This window comes from Centropristis striata, chromosome 8, assembly GCF_030273125.1.
Source record: "Centropristis striata isolate RG_2023a ecotype Rhode Island chromosome 8, C.striata_1.0, whole genome shotgun sequence".
Lineage (NCBI taxonomy): Eukaryota > Metazoa > Chordata > Actinopteri > Perciformes > Serranidae > Centropristis > Centropristis striata.
Window position 1 is genome coordinate 38,832,938 of NC_081524.1, and position 23,265 is coordinate 38,856,202.

The window sequence follows — 23,265 nt, forward strand, 5'->3', positions numbered from 1 at the left end:
AAAAAATATATATATAAATGCATGGACAGAGAGATGTTTTAGTTGTTGTCTGCTTCATTTTTGGTCCAAAATTCGTTGCATCAACGGAGTTTGTCTGATCTGAACTGTGAGATTGTGTTCAGTGAGCGGGGGTCGCGGACAACATGCATGTTAAATTGGGGGACGCGACTCAAAAAGGTTGAGAACTACTGCTTTAGAGAAACCAGGATTACTGTATCTGTTACTATGACAACTAATGGCCTGAAACGAACCTGCTCTGCCACGCTCTGTGGTGCTCAGCCGCTGCTGCAGTCTGGATCATCCAACCGGACAGAAGCAGCGTTTTCTGCAACAGAAGTCCATCTCATTGTGCATTTGCCATAAATCAGATTAGATTTTTTTTGATGATGATCCCAATGTGACAGGGTTTAATATATAGGGGGATGTGACGAAATAAACCTCAGTTTTGTATCAGCGTTAATGTTAGCAAGAAACTTAAAATGTATGTTCAAATGTATTTGGAAGATGAATTTAATTTATGTGGTTTTTACTAGAATTATGCTTCAAAACCCCACATAAAGATCCTCTTAGACCAGGGATGGATAACTGGAGGCCCGGGGGCCGCAGACGGCCCACACCCTCACTTGAAGTGGCCCTCGGTACAACTTCATGCATTGGAACATGAAATCTTAAAAGTGCAGTGTAAAAATGCACAAAATTACTTCTTGCAATTAATGTTGGTCTGCTGTTCTTGCACTGTTGGTTATTTTTTATTTGCTTCAAACCTTTTGTCTTCCTATTTATACCGTTAAACATGCATTTGAGCATGAAATATGTTAGTTACTGCACTGTTAACATATTTAAAACTGCAGTTTCAAGTGCACGGTTCAATATGTGGCCATTTTGGTAGTGTCAATAAAAAATTGTGGCCCCCTCCAGCATTTAAGTTGCCCATCCCTGTCTTAGATTGTGGACATTTCCACCATACAATACACTTTAAATGACGTACAGTAAATTATATTGAAGAAACAAAAAAAGACCATTACATTTTATACAGCATTTTGGAGGAAATGGGTGCAGAACACTAACCTGAGGGACAAACAGTAGAGTAGAATTTGAAGTTTCCCCAACTTACATGTCTTAAAACTGTAGGAGGAAACTAATTAACCAAATTAATTTATGTAACTTTATTTTATTTTTATCCATCTTGGCGATCGACATGTTTAAAGCCTTTCCTTAAATCTGCAGTTACACCTGTGAGCATTTTCTTACTGCTCTCAAATCCAGGATAGTCACCCTGCTGATGTCCAATATTGCATAAAGTATTTACAATCATGACTATTTTGTTTGTGTCAGTCATGTTTTAACAACATGAATGTGTGGTGTTCTGTAGTTGTCAGCTCTACTTTGGGTTGGTGGAATGAAGTGAGGCTTTTCATGACGAGCTTACTTTCGGTTAGCTTTCCCTAAAGTAAAAATAAAGACAAAGACAGCCCACGGATAGATTTTCTGGTTGACTTTACTCAATAATTGAATGCATCAACTCAAATTTCTTTACAAAGTAACGTCATCGAGTTGTGAAAAGAGTATTCAATTACAACATATGTCCAATGTATTTACAAGCAAACTGCAAAGTAGCAACTTGAAAAAAAGCAACATGAATACAGGGAAATTAAAACTGAAAATTACAAAATTGTCTCTCATACATGAACTCATATGAATCCCAACAGATTAAAATGACTAGTTTGAAGTTGACCTAACAAAACTTCAACAAAACTGACTGAATTACTATTTCAAAATAAAAGTCAAACAACAAAAATGAACATTATTGATAAAAGAAATTCAGCTTTTATCTAAGACCTTTCATAAACGTCTCATTCCATCATGCATCGTCTGTATTCATCACAGAGAATGTGAAACAGCTTTACACAATTTGTCAGATTTACAAACACCGTCAAGAAACTATGCGGCTAATTTACTGTATACAAATTCCAACATTAGAACTGAAAATATGTACAATGTCAATAGAAACGCAGGAAAAGGTGCTCTGTCGTAGTGACGTGAACCGAGAGCTCTGTTAATATGTAACAAGGGCCAAAAATACAAATTTGATCTAAATTGTGATAGGAGGTACATAGTCAGATGTAAGGCATGGAAGGGATTCAAGTTACTCTAAAACTAGTTATTCAAAAGGGAGGACAGGTCGATGGTATGAAACACCGTTTACTGAGAGGAGCCAGCGTGACTCTGTTGATGTTCCTCCAGGAGGTGAGGAAAAGCAAAAGCTTTGTCACATTCGGTGCATTCATATACAATTTGGCCAACGTGACTTTCTTGGTGATGCCTAAGAACAGACCAGTGGCTGAATGACTTGTAGCACATGTCACAGCGAAGTTTTCCAACTTCTTGTTCAGCGTGCAATCTCATATGCGAAGACAGCTCTTCTGCTGTGTCCACCTCAACGCGGCACTGGGTACATTTCAACTTCTCTACTCCAGTTTCAGCCATGGATTTCTGCCGATGCCTTTTGATGTGCCCTCTGAGGTACCGCCTTAAGGCAAACGCTTTTCCACAAAGCTCGCATTTGAATGGCTTCTCATTTCGGTGCTCTTTATTCTGATGCTCCAGAAGACCACTCTTTGAGTCGAACTGCATTGAGCAAACAGGGCAATTGTACAAGTCCTCTCCCGTTACGTCGACCTCCTCCTCCTCTGCTGCTTCCTGATAATGAATTGGAGTCTCAGAATTGGAAGTCTCAGCTGGTGGATTTGAGTGTTTAGTCTCCACTACTCCATGCAGCTGACTGGAACATTGGTGCTGACAGAAAGCCTCTTTTCCAATAAAGCTCTGGCCACACTCTGTGCACTCAAATTCAGTAGCTGACGTCACATGAATGCGGTTGTGTTCTTCAAGCTTACTTCCAGAGGGAAATGTCATTTTACAAACTTTGCATTCAAAGACACCATCAGGATGCATACGGAAATGACAAATCAATTCAGTAGCACTGGCGAAACACTGATGGCAAACGGGACATATGAAACTCTGTGATGTTCCATCTGTACCTTCAGTCTGGTGTTTATGTTCTGCTGCAGCATCAACATGGCTCTTTAGATGGTTGTGGAAGTGTTGAGAGGAGGAGAAACTACTGTTGCATTGATTGCATGGATATCCGTGCATGGTGTTCCGGTGCTTTTTCAGGTGAGATGCATGCAGAAAATGTTTATTGCAGTCTGAACAGGAGTATGGCCGCTCTTTGGCTGCTATGCAGCCATGCTCTGAGAGCTCCTCTGGGTCTTTGAAACGCTCACTACAAACCCCGCAGCGATATTTCAGTTCTTTGAATGATGCTGACGAGCTTTCAGAAAGTGAGCCAGACTCCTTATGTTCTTCCATTGAAACTGGGCGGTTATCTGACTTAGAGTGGATTTTCCGATGCTCGGCTCTGCTGCTCTTAGAGTGAAACGCACGATTGCAAATATCACATGGGAAGTTCTCTTCACGGTGAGTAGACATGTGTTCTGCTAGCTGTAAGGCTCCCGGGAAACTGAAGTCACACTTGGGACACCGGTGTGGACGGCTCTTTCCATGAGTATGTTTGTGTTTACGTAGTGCAAAGAGTGAGAGGAAACCTCTGCCACACGCCTGACACTGGAATTCAGACTTATGCATTCGTTGATGCTGCTGCAACTGAGATGCTTGGGCATAACATTTACCACATTCAGCACATTCGTGTGGTTTTTCACCCAGGTGACACTGCTGGTGATCCTCGAGACTTTCTGATGTTGGGAAGGTCTTTCCACACACGTGGCATGGGAAGTATGGCGCAGAGTCTGAGTCACTGTCCTCACTGCCGTTATTTGTGTCTTCATCACTTTCACCAGTTGTGCTGACTTTGCTGCTGGATTGTTGCTCAGCGCTGCGCTTCTCCTGTCCACTTCTCTGAAGTTCCCTCTGCTCTTCTCGGTGCCATTTTTTGATATGTCTTGCCAGTGATTTTTTGACTGAATAGGCCTTGTTACAGAAACGACAAGCAAATGCATGATCTGAATGCTCTTCTCTGTAATGACTGCATAAAGATGGTCTTGTCCAAAACCGGTGTTTACACAGTTTGCAAACAAAAGGCCTATCCGAGTCATGAAATGTTCTGTGGGTCTCAAGATCAGATGAAGTGTCAAATATCTTGGAGCAGTCAGGGCAAGAGTATTTCTTATTATTTTTATGTAACTTCATGTGTCTTTCAAGATAGACCGGACTAGAAAAGGCTTGCCCACACTTTAGACATTTGTTATTCTTTTTCGCATGTTCCTGTCTTCCATGGTCTTCAAGGTGGCTGATGAGCATCAGGCCATCTGTGAAGCTCTTATCACATTCTGAACATTGGTACTGCACAGTTTTCTTCTCTTTAGTTGTGCTGCTTTGCCTCTGTGGTTCTTCTGAACTTTGAGATGATTTGTCCACAGAATCATCTTTGCAGGAAAAGTTGGTCTGCAAAACCCCAGTGCCTGTTGAGTTTGAGGCTTCTTCGAACACTAGAACAGAGTCATTCAGCACAAAATCAATCTCTGCTTTTAAAGGGCCTTCCAACTGTTTGGTTGTATTTCGCATTGAAGAGGATCCAAATCTACATTTCCTGTTGTGATTACGGAGAAGACTTTTATTCCAGAAACCCCTGCTGCATATTTTACAGTTAAAAGGAAACTTCATTGCATGTATACGCAGATGACCCATTAGTCCAGCTTTATTTGTGAAGGACATTTTGCAGTGGGAGCAGGAGAAAGGTTTAGGTACTCCACCATCTGGAACTTTATCTCCTTTAGATCTTAAAGTAGCACCATCACTAAGCTGTTCATCACAATACTCATCCAAAGGCTCTTTTTTTATGTCTGGCATATTTGACAGATGCTGTTGTAGGGGAGCAGTGGATGCTGGAACCTTTGTTTCTAGCTGGTGTGCATTTAAAAAATGCTCTTGAAGTTGGGAAAATAGCAAGAAGCGGGAACTGCAGTATGCACAAGAGAAGCCTTTTGGTGGGCTTTTAGAAGAAGACTGGCGGCTTTGGCCAACTCTGGACTTGGATATTTTTGCAGTGCACTTTAAGTAATGACGCTGCAGATAATCCTTCCTGATAAACTTCTCACCACAATCATCACAGGAATACGGCCGCTCTCCTGTGTGCAGACGGTTGTGTATACTCAATTGCCAGTTATTTCCAAAAGCACGGGGGCAGTAACTACATACGAATTTGTGCTTTTTGTTCACATAAGGCTGGACATGCTGTAGAATCGGATTCCTCGGTTTCATCACATTTACTGTTGGCTGATTAGTTTCCAGTAGAGAAGCATTTGTTACATTTGGGCGCCGTCTGCACCTCTTCATCTTTCGATGGTTTTTCAGAGTTTTTTCATGAGAGAATGACGAGCCACATATTGTGCAGCTGTATAACTTTACAGCATGGAACATAGTGAAATGTCGGGAAAGTTTAGACTGAGTTGGGAAGATCCTTGAACAGACTTCACACTCAAATGTCTCCATCTTCTCTATAGGGCCAATGCCAAACCTATTTTGCCAACCCGTGCCCACATCAGCTAAACTGATTTTAGGAATACAGACTTCCAATCGCGTTTTTCTCCCTCTACATCGATTCTGATGTACTTTTAGATGGTCATACCTCGAAAAGCAGCTATCACAGGCTTTACAGCGATAAGGCTTAACTTCGTTATGTGTCAAAATGTGACGTCTCAGGCTTCGTGATTTCATGAAAGACTTGGTGCAAAATTTGCACTTGTACTCAGCTTCACTTCCTGCTTGGGGCTTTAGTGCCGTCTCTGTGACGGGAGGCATCTTGGACAGTTGAGTTGCAGTACCGCCTTTTACTTCTGGCTTCCCCTCTCCATCACAGAAGGCTTCGTGCTGCAAACACAGTGTCTTGCTTCTAAATCTTTGTCCACAGTGCATACATGCATATGGTTGCAAACCAGTATGTGAAACAAGATGTCTCAAGAGTAACGATCTGAACCTGAAGGTCTGTGGACAGTGAGGGCATTTACTGTGAAGCATCTTGTTTGCTTTGGACTTTAAAGGTCTTTTTTGAGCATTCTGACTTACTGACTCTTTCTGTGGAATAAGGACCTCGCCAGTGCTGAGCTCTGAATTCACTTTGCAGTTTTTCTGATGTTGACTTAATTTTGCAAATCCAAAGTACTGTCCACATCTGGAGCAGTGAAGCAGAGTGTTTGTTTTGTGGCCACGGAGATGAATTTCCAGGCGAATTTTCTTAAAAAACGTCCGTGGGCAATAGGAACACTGAAGTGACCCCTTTGTCTTATCGTTGGACTCCTTTGTGAAGGGATGTCTCTTATGAGCAGGTAAGCACTTCTCACTGTGAAGTTTCAGGTACAAGTCACGGTAAAACTGCTTTCCGCAGTTATTGCAGGAAAGGGGTTTGTCTCCAGTATGTTTGATCATGTGCCGCAGCAGATTTCGCCGAGTACTGGTATTAAATTTGCAAAATGGACATTGGTTTGATGAGGACCCAGCTATATGTGTCAGACAATGTTTTCGTAGTACTTGGGCATCATCAAATACCTCGTCGCATAAGGAACACAGAAACTTCTTTGGTCCACTCTGCTCTTTTACAGGCTCCAAGGACTGCTGTGGTTCTAATGGTGTCTTCTCTTCACGCTGTTTTGCCTTGTTTTCTTTACGCTTGTGGGCTTTTACATGTCTAATGAGATGTGCAGGATACTGGAACTGAAGATGACAGTCTGGGCATTGTAGCATTCCCCTTTTAGGATGTGAGCTTCTGTGCTGGATGAGTTCTCCAATGGTTGGGAGAATCTTTCTGCAGACAGTGCACTGTATCCTCCTCTGGTGAACGCTTTTATGACCAAGGAGATGGGCACGCTGCTTGAATCCTTTTCCACATTGCAGACAGCGATATGGTCTTTCCCCTTTGTGATTGCGCTCATGCCTCTTCAATAACTGCGGTTCAGAGAATCGCTTTTCACAGAAACGACAGCTCAGGGCCGGACTCCTATTCCCTTCAGCTGATTTTGAGTCATCCTTACTTTCTTCAGTCTTTGTACCAAGAGTTGCTGGTTTTGACAAGATAGAGGAAAAAGAATTCCTGTACTTGAACATTTTGCCAGTGAGTTTAAACGCTTCATGTTTCTTCATATGTCTGTACTTTCCAGAAGCATGACAAAAAACTGCTGGACAAAGATTGCATTTGTAGCGATGCATATGCTTTGGGGATGTTAAAGGTGCTTGTTTTTGCTGTTCTGCTTCCCTCGGCATTTTCTTCTGCTCATTTTTCTTCGCTGGCACTTTCTGTTCAGTTTCCTTTGTTTTTTTCTTTTCAACACGTTGCTTTAATTCTGCCCTCTCTTTTGCAAGCCGATTAAGACATTCTTTAAGGCAAAATGCTTTAATATGTCTATAACGGTTGGATGATAAAGTGAAGGTAACGTGGCACAAGGGACACCGATATTTACCAGAAACTTTTCCCTTGCCCCCATAAATCGCAGCATGGACACAGTCACGCAAATGTCGAGCTCTGTTGTAGGAGTACTTGAAAAGCCGTGGACAAAGAGGACATTTAAACTTTCCTATTGATTCCTTCTCCGCTCCTTTTTCTGTTTTCACACCACTTTGTTTTGTGGTGCACTGACTTGACGAAACTGCCAAAGTCTTTTCCTTGTGTATGCTGTGTAAGTGCTTTTTGGCCTTATCTGCAGTTAAGAAGTATTTACCACAGAATTTACACCCATGAGTTTTGGAGGCGTCAACTAGCTTGACGTAACATTCACCCAGATTTGAATCTGTTTTTTTCTCTACCAGCTCCTTTGGTGGGGGTGTTTCAGTTTCTTTAATAATGACATCTGAATTTGTAACTGGAGTTTGAGACTGGAGCATTGTCTGCTTGCACCTTTTAGGTATTTTCTTATGTTTTCGCAGACTAGATGACTGTGCAAAAAACGATCCGCAACCATCACACTTATAGGGTGTTGTTCCAGTGTGAGTCCTCATATGCCTGATGTAATGAACTAGTTTTGCAAACACAAGTCTGCACTTAATGCACCTGTGGCCTCCAATATGTTTTTTTCTTTTCTTCGCTAGTCTGGAATCAGAAGAAAGCTCTGGGCTTTCCTTGGCTACACAACACACATGTTCTTCTGCTTGTTCAGTCCTCATCAGGTAGAGATTACAAGTCTTACAAAACTGGAAACTGTGCCCTGAATGGCAACAATGGTGGTGTTCAATTAAATGATCTACACTGTGGGTTGTGTGTTGGCAATCTGCGCAATGATAAGAGTTAGTCTTTCCATTTACTGACTCAGAGGTCTTCAATATCACAACAGGCTGCAGACGTTTCCTCATTTGTGTAGACGATTTGAGCTGAGGCGTTTGTCCTTCTGAACAGTCCATGCTGGTACTGTCCGGTCTGTCCAAAGAAGTGTCTTTACAGTGACTTGTGTCAAGTTTAACTTCATCAGCATCACATGAAGAGTCTTCTCCTGACAGAGGTTCGCCATACAGCTCGTCAAGTGCTGATGGCTCCTCTGCAGATCTCTCAGACTCTTCAAATGAATCTCTTGCATTTTCAGCAGCATCTCCATTGACACTTCCCAGTTGTGAAGCAACTGGACTTTGGTGAAGTGACTGTTGCTGATTTGTATTCTCTGCTGGACTTGAACAGGATTCGACACCATTAGAAATGCTTTGCCCTTTGTTGTCAGTGGTTACAGGATGGTCAGTACACACTGATTCTGTAGAAGATGATACTGTTTTATTCTCTAGTGGAGTTGTCAGTTCCTTTTGTAGAGAGGTATTCATGTCTTTGCTTGGGCTGTTTGACTGCAAGGAATCTTCATGACTATCAACTTCTTGCTCCTTCTTGTCAATATTGTCCTTGGTGATACAGGGACCATTACAATCTGGATCTGGAGAAGGAGAGGTATGGGTCTTCTCTGCTACACTTGTCCGTTCTTTTTCTACACAGGGATTGACATCTGTGCTGGAGCTATTGGGCTCTAAGCAGGAATCTGAATGACTTGCCACTATTTGCTCATTGTCTTCACTGCCATTGCTGGAACGGCCATCACTCATTACAGCAGGGCTCAAACAAATATCATCCTGAGCCACACAAGACTGTAGCTCAGAAGGCTGCAAACAGAGTTCAACATCATGACTGTTAAGTTTTGAGGTATTGGTGCATATGCTCAGTTCATGAGTGACATGTGTTGAATCACACACGTTTTTATCTGGCGTGTCTGAGGATGGACAGGTATTTGACTTGATTTCTTTCTTACAACAGTCAGTTTCCATATTTTCATGTTGTCCTCCAGTGGAGTTGGGATTTGGAGATTTCTTTTCATCAAATTTTCCATTTTCAAGGGAACCCAATTCTTTTGTTTCCCTTTTCTGGTCTTCACTTTTGTTCTGTATGCTTGTATTTCCATCTTGAACATCTGTGGAGTGTGGACATCCCTCATTTTTTTGGTTAAATGATTCTTTCGTTTCCTTTCTTAAGCCTTTCTCATTTGATTGATCTTGCGTATTGTCCAATGTTGTCATACTATTTGTAGCAGCAATTTGCTCCCTCTGATTGCCATCTGGGCATTCCTCTGTTCCACCACCAGCCAAATTTTTATGGCCACTTGAAATGTTTAAATCTTTTCCTTGAGTGAAATCTCTCTCCACATATTCCTTTTTATGACCTAGAGAACCACAATCATCATTTCCGTCCTTTACAGTCTCATTCCCTGTAGTTGTCACCACATTAGGAGTAGTTGAGGAACTTTCCATCTGGTCTTGTGCACATTCAACTATGTTTTCTTTTGCCGTCACATTTGATGTATTTGGTAAAATTACATCAGTCTCCGGGCACAAAGTCTCAGTCTGAAGCATCATATTGCCAGTATCAGGGAAGAGCCATTCTGATGAGCTGTTTTTTGTAGCAGCACCACTTTTAGGTTTAGAAATTGAATTACTTGCCATGAATTTACAAGAGGGCCTTGTTTCACCAGTATCTGTATCTGAGCAGCTACTGACATCTGAATAGTCTTCAAGAAATGATGTTGCTAGAATTCCACAGTCTTGCTTGAGTTCTTGTAAATCTGTTGTGAAAGATGAAGGAAATGATCCCGGTGATGATAATCCATCTGTGGCAAAATCTGAGATATCACTATTTCCACATCTTGGCAAGAAATCTTTTTCCATTTGTTGTCCATCAGCTTGCCATGGGGTTTCCTTGCAGAATCTTTGATAAAGACAGTCCGAACTGGGATTTTCAATACTGGGATTTGAGTAATAGTTAGTGTTGAAGTTAGAGTTTGTCGCAGGGGCTTCATGTGAAGCCACTGTGTCCGGAAAGTCATGATGTCCAATGAAGTTCTCTATATGCTGGGAAAGACTTCCATCTGACTCCGATGTCCTTCTTAAAGTGCTTGGATCCGATGATAGAGGTGGGAGGTTATCGAAGTATGAATCCCATCCATGAGCCATGCTCTCCAAGGACTGGAAACTGGGGCTTATTTTGCCCAATCCTGAAAACACAAAAAAAGTGTAGATTTACAAAGGAGAAATCCAATCATATAAAAAATAAACACAATAATCGAAGAAAGAAAATTCTGACCTGTTTTTGGACACACAAGGACTAGGACTATCCAGGATGGTGTGCAGTACACAGAATGGAAATCTAGAAAAAATATATTATTATTATTATTATTATCATGCACATTTCACATGTCACTAAAAATCTTACCTACACTGGTACCAAAATTAAATCCAATATCAATTTGCCACCATGTCCAGTTACAATTTATTCTTTAGTATCTGGAAATTCCCTCTTTACAGAGCTTTATTCTATAGAAGTGGAGGGTTTATTTGTCCTTGCAACTATGTGGTGAGGTGCAACTTTTCCTGGTAGGGTCCACCAAGACAAAAACAGTCACAGGGGAGGGTCTTGACTTGATTGGTTCAAGAACCCAGGAAACAGGGCGTCCACTCTCATAGTAAGGACAGGAGGCCGGGTTTGGGGATGCCTGGTCAGACTAGGCAACATGGGTTTACTGCCATGTAGGCTACTTGCCCCAAAAGAGGAGTTCAAGCTTGTACTTGGATTGTTGTTTGGACAAAACAAACATTCTAAAGATATCACTATGACAACATCTGCTGGCTATTCTCCCATTTTAAACAGCACATGTTCATCATTATTTGAATAACTAGTGGAATTCAAAGTTTTACAGGGAAACCCAGGGTGAGCTGGACATTTGTGAAACTTATATGCTTTGGTTGAGTGTGGCTGTGTAGAGTGGTGCATGTTAGTCGGAGGTAGGCTCTGGCGCATGTGCATAGTATTCAAACAGGCACATATGCCTGGCCTTCTTGGAGTCTCTTGGTGGCATCCTGAAGACTACTGGATAACAGTATGGGAAACCCAAAGGTGTAATGAGAGTAAAACAGAAACATCTGGCATTTTCCACATCCCGGGGGAGGGTACTGACACCTAATCCAAAAGGGCCTGTTCAACAATTTGAATATGGTTTCTTGATGTTGACACCAGAAGGATATCAGTGCCTGTTACATCTAAACCCCTAGAACTCTTTGGACACCAGCAGTGAAGGAAGCCATCTGGCTGAACAACATTGCCTTTCAGGCTGATTTGTCGAATCAGATATCAGGAAGCTGAAGGGACTGCAGCTTCTGCAATTGTAAAAGTAAAAAAAATGTGTACGGGTAGGTTTGGGGAGGCCAGTATAAAGAACTTTTGATTCTGATCAACTGTCGGCCACTCAGAGACGGGCAGCAGGAGTAAGCCCTGGTTGTTTTAAGCATGGTAGGTGAACTGCTGACTATTGCTTGGGCTGTAGCAAGATTGTAGAAAGGGCTTGAAGGAACTTCTTATCCCAGCAGACACATCCGTTTTGAAGGAGGCAGTACTTTAGTCTACAATTATAGGGTCAGTCTGATGATTTTTTTGACAGTTAAGGTGCCACTACAGAGGTCTCTGGGAAAGCACAGGGTCATCCAGCAAAATATTTAACCTAGCCCAACATTGGCTGCCATGCAATGTCATTTGGGGAGGAATTGCTTTTGCCAACCACATTTATCAACAAGACTAAAGATTATTGCTCCTGTTGCATGGTCAGATTGGACTCTGACAAGACTGTCCTATAAGCAATGGGAGCAGAGCCAGAATATGTTGTAATACACTGGGATCCCCAGGAAGAGTTGGATGAAGTAGAATGGCTTTGACCTCTGTGGAAAGGACACAGATAGAGGACTCTCTGAAGTGCCCATCCCCTCTCTCTCTCTCTGGCAGATATAAAGGGAGAATATAGTATTTTTCAGCCCGGATCCTAATATCCTATGATTCTATAATTCTGCACCTGATGTAAGCACCTGAAGTCCACTAAGAGTGCTTGTTTTTCCTTTTCAGCCTTAGATTGCTATATAGGTCTGACTAGACACTGACCCTAAAGTAGAGTAGGGGAGAAGTCTTGATCTGAAGCATTGTGAAAGGGGATCCGCTGTAGATAACAGTGGAAATGTCAGAGCAAATAAAACATGAGTCTGATCACTCTCCCATTCAGACAGATTTCTACCCAGCTTGAATCTAAATGGGCCAATAAATACATACATTTAAGGATGTTATCAGGTATGTTTACTGAGGTAATAAATCAAGTCAGAAGTAGGGAAATGTTCCTATTGAATTGCATTGAATGGACTTGATCTTGCAACCAGTGTTGCCTGTAGGTCTTTAGACATAATGCAGGTTTAAGACCTGCATTATTTCTGCACTGGCTTCACTCCTGGAGGCAACTCACAAAAGTGTGTTACTGCCTTGCAGATTTCCTTCTTTTCTGTGCTTCTCCACTGCCTGTACGCTTTCAGAAAAACATTTCAGTGTACTGTTTAGATTTAATTTGAGAAATGTGTGACCAGGCCGCAAAGTTTTTCATGCTTGAAAACCAGCTGTGCTCCTGTGGGTGCTGTGACCCTATGTCCACAGAGCAATAGTGCCTATGATGTAGGGGCCAGGACTTGCTGATACCTGATTCAGATTGAGATTTATGAATTAGACTTGGAAACAATAACAAAACTACAGGATCAAGCAAAAGGTAAAAGTAAAGGTAAAACAGCGGCTACAGTGCTCTCGCTCGATACTAGACCATTGTTGTCCCCATCAGTCAAATAGACACAAGAACATGGGGACATAGGGTCCAGGTTGAAAAATACAGAAGGTTCCCTTTAAGCAATTTGACTTAGGAAGATACTCACTTGATTTGTAAAGTTACAGCTAAATACAATCTAATGAAATATGACATTTCATATTCTAAAAAGTAAATCTTGAAAACAATCCATTTGATTATGCTTATAATAATTACATTAAGAAAACCTGAACCTATCAATGTCTTAGTTGGAATACATGATGCTTTTTATTAGCCTCTGTGGGTTGACAAACTGCTATTCTTTGGAAATGTGGTTTAATCTCTTTCGGAAAACGGATGCTGCACCCTTTTTCCAAAGAACTGCTTGTTACAATCTTGGCAATCAATTTTACAAAACCTTTTTTTTTTTTTTTTAGAAGTCATCTGATCAATAGTGACAATCGTGCATTTGAGATGAGTTAATTGAATAGAATGGAACACTAATCACATATATGTAATTTCCTTTGAAACAAGCATTTCTGAAAGAAAAAAACTATAACACACTCACAAACCAAACCAAATATTAAAAAAAACAATTGTACCTGTGTGAAAGGTCTGCTGGCATCTAAATCTTTAAAGACCTCAATCCTGGTTACCTGTAAAAGGGGAAAATGAAATGATTATTTTTGCTATCCATTGTTTTGAATTTTGTTTTTGCATGATAAAAAAATGACATATGGGTATTGCTTCACACAAGACAGAAATCAAGGCTTGTACCTGTGAAATGGGTAAACTGTGCCACATGTCTAACCCATGCTAGCTTGGAAAACAGATCCTAACAAAATTAGCTTCTTTATCACAGACGGGCTGATATAGCCATATCAACGTGCTCTCTAGTGGCCTCCTCAATTTTGTCAAATTTGATAAGCATCAAGAACATCAAGCCAGCCCATGGCTTATTCTTCAAAAACATATTACACATACTTTTTAGTCAAACTGATCAATGATCAAGTTAGGTGTGCTCCTGCTTGGTTTGAACAAAAACCAGTCCTTTCATGGATCAGTTTGACAACTTTAGGATTTACAGTGAACTAGATGGATGAAATGCTTTTCTGCACTCGCACAGCTCCAACAACATGGGATCTGATCAAAGTTTTGCCTAAAGCCACCAACAGCACCAGTTATATTAAGACACTTTTATGGAAATTACTAATAAAGTAGGACAATGATACAAAATCTTTAACCCTTTCAAACAAAAATGAAAGGTATTCAGAAGTTTCTATGAGTGGGCCAACCTTTTAGAGTCTCCTTGAGGGAATTTCTCTTTTCATTTTGAATTCCAGCATAATGTGAAAGAATAAGACACCATTACTGTCATTTGATTAAAGTGACTGCATTTACTAGTGACAGCAGAGAAGCAGTGAGGTGGGTTAAAACTCTATGTAGGCTTTAAGGTCGCCGCCATGTATCTGTACAGCAAACCCATATATGCCATAACTCCATATGCTGGCAGACTCCTTCAGCATAGAGCAATGCATGCTAATAAGGCGGCGCAGCTTGATTGTGAATGGGCTGGTGGATGGCACTTGATGTGGCTATGATTGAGGCTGAGAGGTTTTGCTTAAATAGTATGCTGGATACAGGGAAATAGAGGTCTGTTTGGGTACATGACACCCTCAGGGGCTGGCCCAGGGGCTTCTCCTGGATGATGGTCATTTCAAAACTTACTACAGGATGAGGAGAGGCAATTTTGCTAAATTCATCCTATCATACAAGATAGGAAGATTTTTCAACTCGAGGTCCTCTTACAAAATGCAAGGCACTTGAAAAGCCTAAGGCACAGCAAATGCAAAAGCAGCAAGCAAAATATTTCACTGTATTGACAACAATAGCCCTCTTCATACTACATTTCCACGGAAATGCCATAATGAAGCTCTGCCATCATTACCCATAGGACACTCATACCAATTACACGACATCGCAATACTGGTGTCCCCAGAATTAATTCACGAATGCAATCCGGCATGTGGAACAAAATGGGAGGAGACGTGGTGCAGTGGAACAAAGCAGCGGTAGTATGTGTACAATAAGCAATGGCAGCAATGAGTGCAATCAAAACAACTCAAACAAAGTTGTTCTGAATTTTGCTTAACATGATTCAATAACCGTTAGACTCAAGTAAGAGGCGTGTTTCAAACAATCACGTCCACTTCCTTTCTTGTTACCTGGGTGTTGGTCGCATAAAAAACCTACGTCACATATTTTCAATCTTGCCAACTGTGCCAGTTCACATCAATCCTGCCTTGAACAGTCTTGCCGATGTAACGCCTACTAAGGCGGTGCAGAGAGCCGGGATCACTCGGCCCCCCCATTACGCCTCTGGGACACTCAGATTAAAGGTGAGGCGTAAACAACCAGTCTGAAAGGTTCGAATAACAAAAAAACCACCCAAGCTGTTAAGATGTGCTTTGTATGATCAGGCCCTAAAATTACCAGCGCTTTCAGCTGCACTGACTCATCAACACTTACAGTCTTAACATGATCAAGCCAACAAAAGGTATGGATTATCTCTAAAAATCAATTTAAAAAAGACCTCAGAAGGGCGTTCCCGGTGGCACACCTGGTAGAGCGCGTACCATAGAGGCATTGTCCTTGTAAGCGGGCGGCCCTGGTTCGAATCTGACTCGGAGCCCTTTCCAGCATGTCTTCCCCTCTGTCTCCCCTTTCACTCTGTCCAATCAATAAAGCCCAAAAAATGGCCAAAAAAAATATCTTTAAAAAAGACCTAAGAAAAAAGGATGGGGCTACTGAAAAAACAACTATCCTAAAGCCCAATCAGTGTCAAGGTCATTGAAAAAAAACCTAGGAGGCCTTTCTCAGGCATTCTGTTTCTATTCGTAGGCATTCTGACTTGTTAAATGGTCGTTCAACCGCCACCGGAGTATGCTGGGTCAGTCGAATAGCTTACTGGCACACAAAAATGGAAAAGCACCATCTTTGCATTCATCTTTCACATCTACCACCACCACCTCTTCCTTCTCTGACTCCTGCATTGGACAACTGAGGCCAACACACACATCAGTGCACAAGTCAACTGCAGCAATGCTCAAAATAAAAGTCTTGGTTTCCAGTGATATGTCCAACAGCATAGAGTCAGTAATGTTCCAGTATTTTTTCAGATTAAAAAGTTAAATTTGAATTACAGTGTTTATGTAACAATGCACTTCAAATAATACTGGGCAAACTGCTAATTACAGACAAAAGCCACGCTGGGATTTCAGAGACAATTCTTGCTCACTGAAGTCTGGACTGATATTGTTCTCACATGTGCATGGTATAAGGTTCTCTCTGCAAGAAAGGAGATGAAAAGTCTTGGTAATCTCACAGATGTTCTGGAAAATATCTGCTTGCAAAATCTGCTGCTAAATGCATAATGCCCCCCACGTGTAAAACACAGACACTGCATGAGTGAAAACAGAGATATGACAGGACAAGAGGGGAGAATGATAGGGAATGGTATCTGGCCAGATTCTAACCAATGGTGCTGCATTATTGGCCAACACCTTAAACCCCTAAGCCAAAAACGTGCACTGCACAGTCACTCACATGTATCTTTTGGCAGCAGAGCTTCTTGTCATGCAAACATGACACAAAGCCAGTATGATTTAGCAAGATGTTCTATACAATCAAGTAATGTTACACAATAAGGTAATCCAAGATTAAAATGCATGTAAAAATGATGCTCTTCTCCAGCCCCCTCCACTCGATCAAAAGATTGAAACCTTTGAGTTCTTTCAAGAAAAAAAGGGCAGACTTATCAAACTACTCCTTCTCCAACATCTCACACTATTGCCTTATTGTACATGACGTTTTTGACATGGTCCTAGATCAGTCTAATCCTGATTATTTGAACAACTCTGATAAAAACTCTGTCTGATAATATCATACAATGGAGGGAACATAGCACAACTGATGATAAACAACAACTGTCTAAAGCTTGCATTAAGGCAAATGAAGCCTACAGCCTACTGCGTACAGCAGCATGAGTCCAAGGACATAGTGAATTCTGCCATTTTACTGGTTCACATTAGGCATGTACCTGGAGAAACATGTGGGTGAGAGATGAAACTCACAGTACAGAGAGAAAGAGAGTGAGACTATGTCACCCCTGCAGCTTGTTCAAGTCACAGTGAGTCAGGTTGAGCAGAAATTGTTCTACTTTCAAAACTGGTCTCATTCCACATTCCCTGCGATAGGACATCACATGTACTTCCTCTGAGACACACAATGCCCTGGTGACAGACTATTGGCATTGCCAGGGCTTAGGTAACAGTCACACCACCAAATCAAGTAATGCAAATGCCACCAATGTAGCACAAGTAGACTTTATATTTACCTACAACTGTTTTCCGTCAGAGCACTGTTATGATATTTACATTTCCAACCTTACTTGAAGGCAGCACAGCAGCTAGACAAGACAGGTGGAGACTGTGCCTTGTGCTGAAGCTTAGTGAAGGAAACACCCTATCAAACTCCAAACAGTATTGCCTCCATGTAGGCCGTTGTTTCATTCAGTCCTGAGGAGTTGGGGGTAACAGTGGAGATACACTTAATCGGTAGACATTTGTATAGTTAATGGATGCCATTAATTTCCTATGGATAGCAGGAGGTCCGGCATGTTGGATAAGGCTCAGCAAGTCCGCGAACCATTTGCCATATTTGAATTTGCATAATCATTACGAGACCTCAACTTTATGCAAATGAGATCTGTTTCTTGCACCGAAACTCTGATCAAACTGTCAAACTAGGCAGTGCTAATCAAATATGAACCGAGATGGTTACTGTATTGCCTTGTGACTTCAAAAGTCAAAAACAAGCACTGTCTACTTATCAGGGGCAACCGTCTGATTTGGTGTACTTCCACTATTAGTAATTATCTTTAGCTTTTCATCCTCATATTTTTTTTAACTTTCTTGTACAAAGTAATGTTTCTCTTCCGGTAGCTGGAGGCAGAGACGCATTAGCCAACGCAGCAGGATGCCAGGCTGCATTTTTTCCAAAGGTCGAGTCTGTTTCAACATTTATGTTGCTGCTTTTTTTCCTGCCATGATCGCAACAGCCCAAACACACAACACCATTCAAATGAGGTGGAGGACTAAATGTAAGCCTTTGACGCCTGACAAAAATTTGTGTGTGAATGTGCAATAGTCCTCAGACCACAGACTGCAAAAGCAAACGCAGGTCTCTCAGGTAGTTGTGTAGTATGAGGCAAACCAACTGTGTGTGTGTGTGCGGTTTTGCACATGTTGGTGACAGTTGACACGGAGTGACTCAAGTTACAGCAGGAAGAGTAGAGGCGCCAAATGACAAAACTGGATTTCTTCATTTTTTAAGAGAGCAAAAAATCCTGACAGGATAGAGCTTGTAGGGATGGGTCATTCTTTGTGGTGTGTAAATAAAGAGAAAATGTTTTATATACTGTTGAAATTGAAATGTTTGGTTGGGCATTTCTGAGTGTATCGTTTAAAGGGTACTTTTGGGTACTGGTACCAAATTCAAGGTATCCTTATTGGTTCAAATGTGCATGGTACCCAACCCTAGCGATGACCCAACCTGCCTGAATGGACAACAGTCTGAGGTAGTGAGGAATATTATGAAAAAAGGAAACAAATGCAAAATTGAACCATTGCTTATTGCACAGAGAGTCCCTAATGACCAAGAACATGGTGCCAGTGCAACATAGAATCCTTGTTTTGATTTAGTCAGTGTGATGAATTACATTAAAAGTGATCTCAGAGAACAGAAGATGGGTTAAGTCCCTGACATTGTTTGGTACGGCGGGCTACTAGAGCCACTTTTACTGTGTGAAGCATCCATTGTGTGTTGCAGGTGTGCTTTTAGTTCTTTCCGCACTGCAAATATTTTTTCATACCATTATTTTGCATGTCACTTTTAAATTTTAAACAGCTATGCATGACTGAGTTTAAACTGAATGCAAATATTCCATGGTGACTAAGCGATTATGACAATGACTTCCCCTCTACACTTGGCCCTGTGGAAATCCCCACTGGCATTTTAGGTTTCTTTCCATTTGTCAGAAAAACTGAAGTGAACTGAGATTGACCCTCAGAAGGCAACAACAACAACTGCAACAGAGGTTTATCATCCACAATACATTGCAGTTATGAATGTACTACAAGAAAATAAATCCATGGTTTGGTGGTAGTAATGTAAACCATGTAAAACTGGTTGCTTACACCAAAGGATGAGAAATTAATAAACTAAGTAAGCTAAATTTTCCAATCAATTCTTATGGTGAGATATTACTGGAGAAACCCCACTCCTCCCCAACTCATTTTGCCATCCATGTGGCCTAGGGGAGAATAGAGTATGCTGTTATGTTCTACCAAGGGCTGAAGATAAGTGAATAAGGGAAGTGGAACTACTAATGAAACACAGCATTGGTTGTTGTCTTTGGCTGAGCTTCTAACTTCCTGTTAAAGTGAAGTGCACAAGCATCAGACAATTCATGGCATCTGGTAAAGGAGTGTCACTGACACCTGGTAATGGTGTGTAATATACTGAACAACAAACAGAAGAATGCAGGAAAAGCATGTAAGCCAATGGGAAACATATATGAGATATGTCTAATATTTAGATCCCCGAGAAGAAGGCTCCATTTTGATTTGACAAATGACAGCGCTCCTTATGTCCACAATGATGATTATGTGGTTTACCTTGCACAAGGACAAAAAAAAGTAATTAATTGAAGACTAAAACTATCAGGCAGAAAATTTGACCTCTCACCAAGAGAATCTCCTGGGTAGACAGAATAAAATGCATCTGTCTCTATGACCTTGCTCTTCGCTTCTGAACGCTTGTATGCCATTTCCCCTCAGTGGCAGCTCTGGTCTTGACTGCAAGGATTGAAGCAGGTCAGTGAGTGTTCCCCGTGCCGTGTCCTTTTATGATATAAACTGCTAATTAACTCCGCCTCTAATGTTCGAATGCGACTGGGTAAGCAGATCCGCTTGGGGAAATGATGATATTGACGGTTAGAATCACGATTATCAGCCACTATCACCACTTGAACCAGCAGTACTAGTCAATGTGATTATCATGAGATGAAAGTCACACAGCGACAGTGACATGCACACCACTACACTCAACTGTAGTGAATTTCAAAGCCTTTGAACTGAAACCAGTGATGGTGGAGCAGGTCTCTTGTCAAGCACAAATACAAACAAAACTTTGCTGTTGGCTACAATAAAACTAACACAACACAGCTAATCCTCCTGGTAACTTTCAAGGCTATCCACAACCTCACCCCCCATATCTGTCCCACCTCCTCCATGTTCCCACTCCCTCCCACTCCCTCAGATCTTCTTCCTCCATACACCTGTCTGTCCCCTCCACCCGTCTCACCTCCATGGGGAGCAGAGCATTCAGCCTCTTGAACTCACTACCAGCCCAACTCAGGAACATTGACTCACTCCCTCAGTTCAAATCACTACTCAAAACACATCTGTTTAAAACTGCTTGTTCCCTTTGATGACTTTTACCCTGCCCAATATGTCTGTATTGTATTGTTATTAATTCTGTGTATTTTATATTGTATTTTATTGCTGTTTCTTTTCTATCCTTTTGTACAGTGTCCTTGAGTGCCAAGAAAGGCGCCTCCAAATAAAATGTATTATTATTATTATTATTATTATTATTATTAATATAACCTAGCCCAACATCAACCAAAGCCATGCAAGTCAGACCACACACAGTTCACCTCCTAACTGGCAAATAATATGGCATAATCCATTTTCTATACCACAAAATGTAACATACATCCCTTTCGATTACAGCTTACTCATTATGGCGTTGTATTTGATAGTGTACGCATTTGAATATGTTCTTTTCACTACTTGTCATTTGTCACTTTGATTAGACAGTTTCAACATAAAGGCAAACATGAGGGATTTTTTTTGACCAAAATGGGTATCAATTTACTACTGCCAGAAGACTTCAAACATTCTTCTGTTGGCATTTACCAACTACATGCAGTGCCCACTTATCAACAGCTCAGCCATAAATTCTGCTTTGATTAGGATAACAATGATCACTTTTCATTGACACAGTCAGAGAGGTATTTGGCTAAATATATGCTTATTTTTATTTAGTTTGACCGTTAAACAGCATTTAAATTGGACTACATTACTGAGAGGTATTTCAAATGTTTTTCCCATCCCACTTACAAACAGGTGGGCATGTCCTCCTGGAATATTATGTTGAAATGAGAAGCTACAAGAGGTAATTGTAGACATGTTTTATCTCAATATCAGATAAACCCTTTAGATGGAACATTTTTCTTTATTGTTTTCAGGGGACTTTTGCACTCTGCTCTAACAGGTGAGTATTTCGGTTAAAAGGTTTTCTTGCATCAGCATCCTCAGGGATAACTTTGCCAGAGGACTACAGGGAAATTATTATAAGAAGGATCACATTTACTTAACTTGACAGTGACAACTTGGTTCACTTCTTTTGGGGTTTACTGAGCATTTGATGACAACTTAAATCACTGTAGTGTGTGGTGTTTACCAGGAGGTATATAATACCAAAAATGTTTTTTTTTTTGAAACCTTGTTCTCTGTGGTAATTTGGACAGAGACAAAATAGGTAAAATGCTTTTAGTTTGCACACATTTGAAAACTTTTTTTTTTTTTTTTACAAAACATTCAGACACATATTTGTGCCTTCAGGTCCATTAAAACCATGATTACAAATGATTATACTCTTGAATAACTGTAAAAAAACAAAAAAAAACTGTTATTTAACTGTGCTCTGTTGTTTACTTTGTTTTCTTGTTTACTTCATTGTATGTTTTTATAATAATTTGCTGTAATTGTACCCTTGACATCATACATTATGAGGGCTTGACTCTCAATAATTTATTGAGATTAAATAAAATGCTGTTTTTAGTCTTTTAACGCTGTATGTCCAGCTGGAAGCTGTGTGCTGTGTGTCTGTTACAGGAGGATGCTATACTTTACACCAGCCTGGACAGAGTAACGGAGTAACGGAAAAAAGAAAAACCGTGAGATGAAACAACAAACACCAAAACATAAACACCCTGAGCGCCGGTTAAGTTTGTGACTCTAGCCACGTGTATACATTTTGCACGGATGTTGGTTATTCTGGATGAAGCTAGCTAGCTACTTCAGCCACTAGCATACAGCTAGCTAGCACTGATAAACAGCAGCTAATGTCTCTTCTGCAGCTTGTGTTCAGCAGGATCACTTACCGGATCAGAGCTCCGTGCTGCTCCTGTGTTTCAGCACCGAGTCCTCTGTGGGTTAACTGCTCCATCGCTGCTGTTAAAACAGTTAAAAGACCTCGTTAAGACATTACATGCCAGGACGTGAAGAAAGCGACCGTCCTCCTTGGCGATGGCTTCCGTCTTCCCTGGAAAAATATCCTCGGTAGATCCTTTTTCTTTCTGGACCGGGGGTCGGTGAGGACCGTTGTCTCAGTACTACAATACTAGACGTTTTTTTTTCCTTCACGACGTGGATTATGGGGCTTGTTGTGCCGGTGGCAGAGCTACATCCAAATCCGCCTCCATTATCTTTATTTGCGCATTTTCAGACAATGTGCCCCGAAATTGTGCGTAAGTTACACAACGGTCCGGTTGCAACCAATAACAAGGTGCGGGGACTCCGAGAGAGCCCGCCCCTGCGTGTTCTGTGGCTGACACGATTCCTTCCGGGCTACCGCACCACGGTTGCCTCCTTGCTGCTGCAGCTGCTCCTGCACCTACGTGCCGTAGAGGGAGGCAGGCTCCATTACTGGAGCTGCCAGTCTCTGCTGCTCAGTGAAGTCCTCAGTGGGGCTTCACTGCTCCGTTGTGCACCTTCAGTACCACTCTGGTGATTTTGCATGCATATGATGCAGGTTACTGGGGAGCCCCACCAGAGATACTTCTCTGCTTGACTACATGTGGTTTGTCTCTAAAGGGTTAATCAGTTGCAAACCACCATTTTGTGTGCAAGACTTGCTTCAAAATGGCACCACCTCTCCTTGTGGTGGTCCTTTACAAACCCCATTGGCTGAGGGGGCACATGAAAACCACTTTCCATGGAGG

The 23,265-nt window shown here is 41.4% G+C and overlaps 1 protein-coding gene across 1 annotated transcript; it reads right to left on the reverse strand.

The window, feature by feature from the left end:
- Window positions 1-1,480: 1,480 nt before the first annotated feature.
- znf1035 (zinc finger protein 1035) lies at window positions 1,481-22,825 on the reverse strand. Its single transcript, XM_059338454.1, has 4 exons — window positions 22,426-22,825; window positions 13,736-13,789; window positions 10,616-10,678; window positions 1,481-10,526 (listed from the first exon to the last, which is right to left on the reverse strand). The coding sequence occupies exon 4, from the start codon at window positions 10,483-10,485 to the stop codon at window positions 2,203-2,205; it is 8,283 nt and encodes a 2,760-aa protein (XP_059194437.1). The 5' UTR covers window positions 10,486-10,526; window positions 10,616-10,678; window positions 13,736-13,789; window positions 22,426-22,825; the 3' UTR covers window positions 1,481-2,202.
- Window positions 22,826-23,265: the final 440 nt, after the last annotated feature.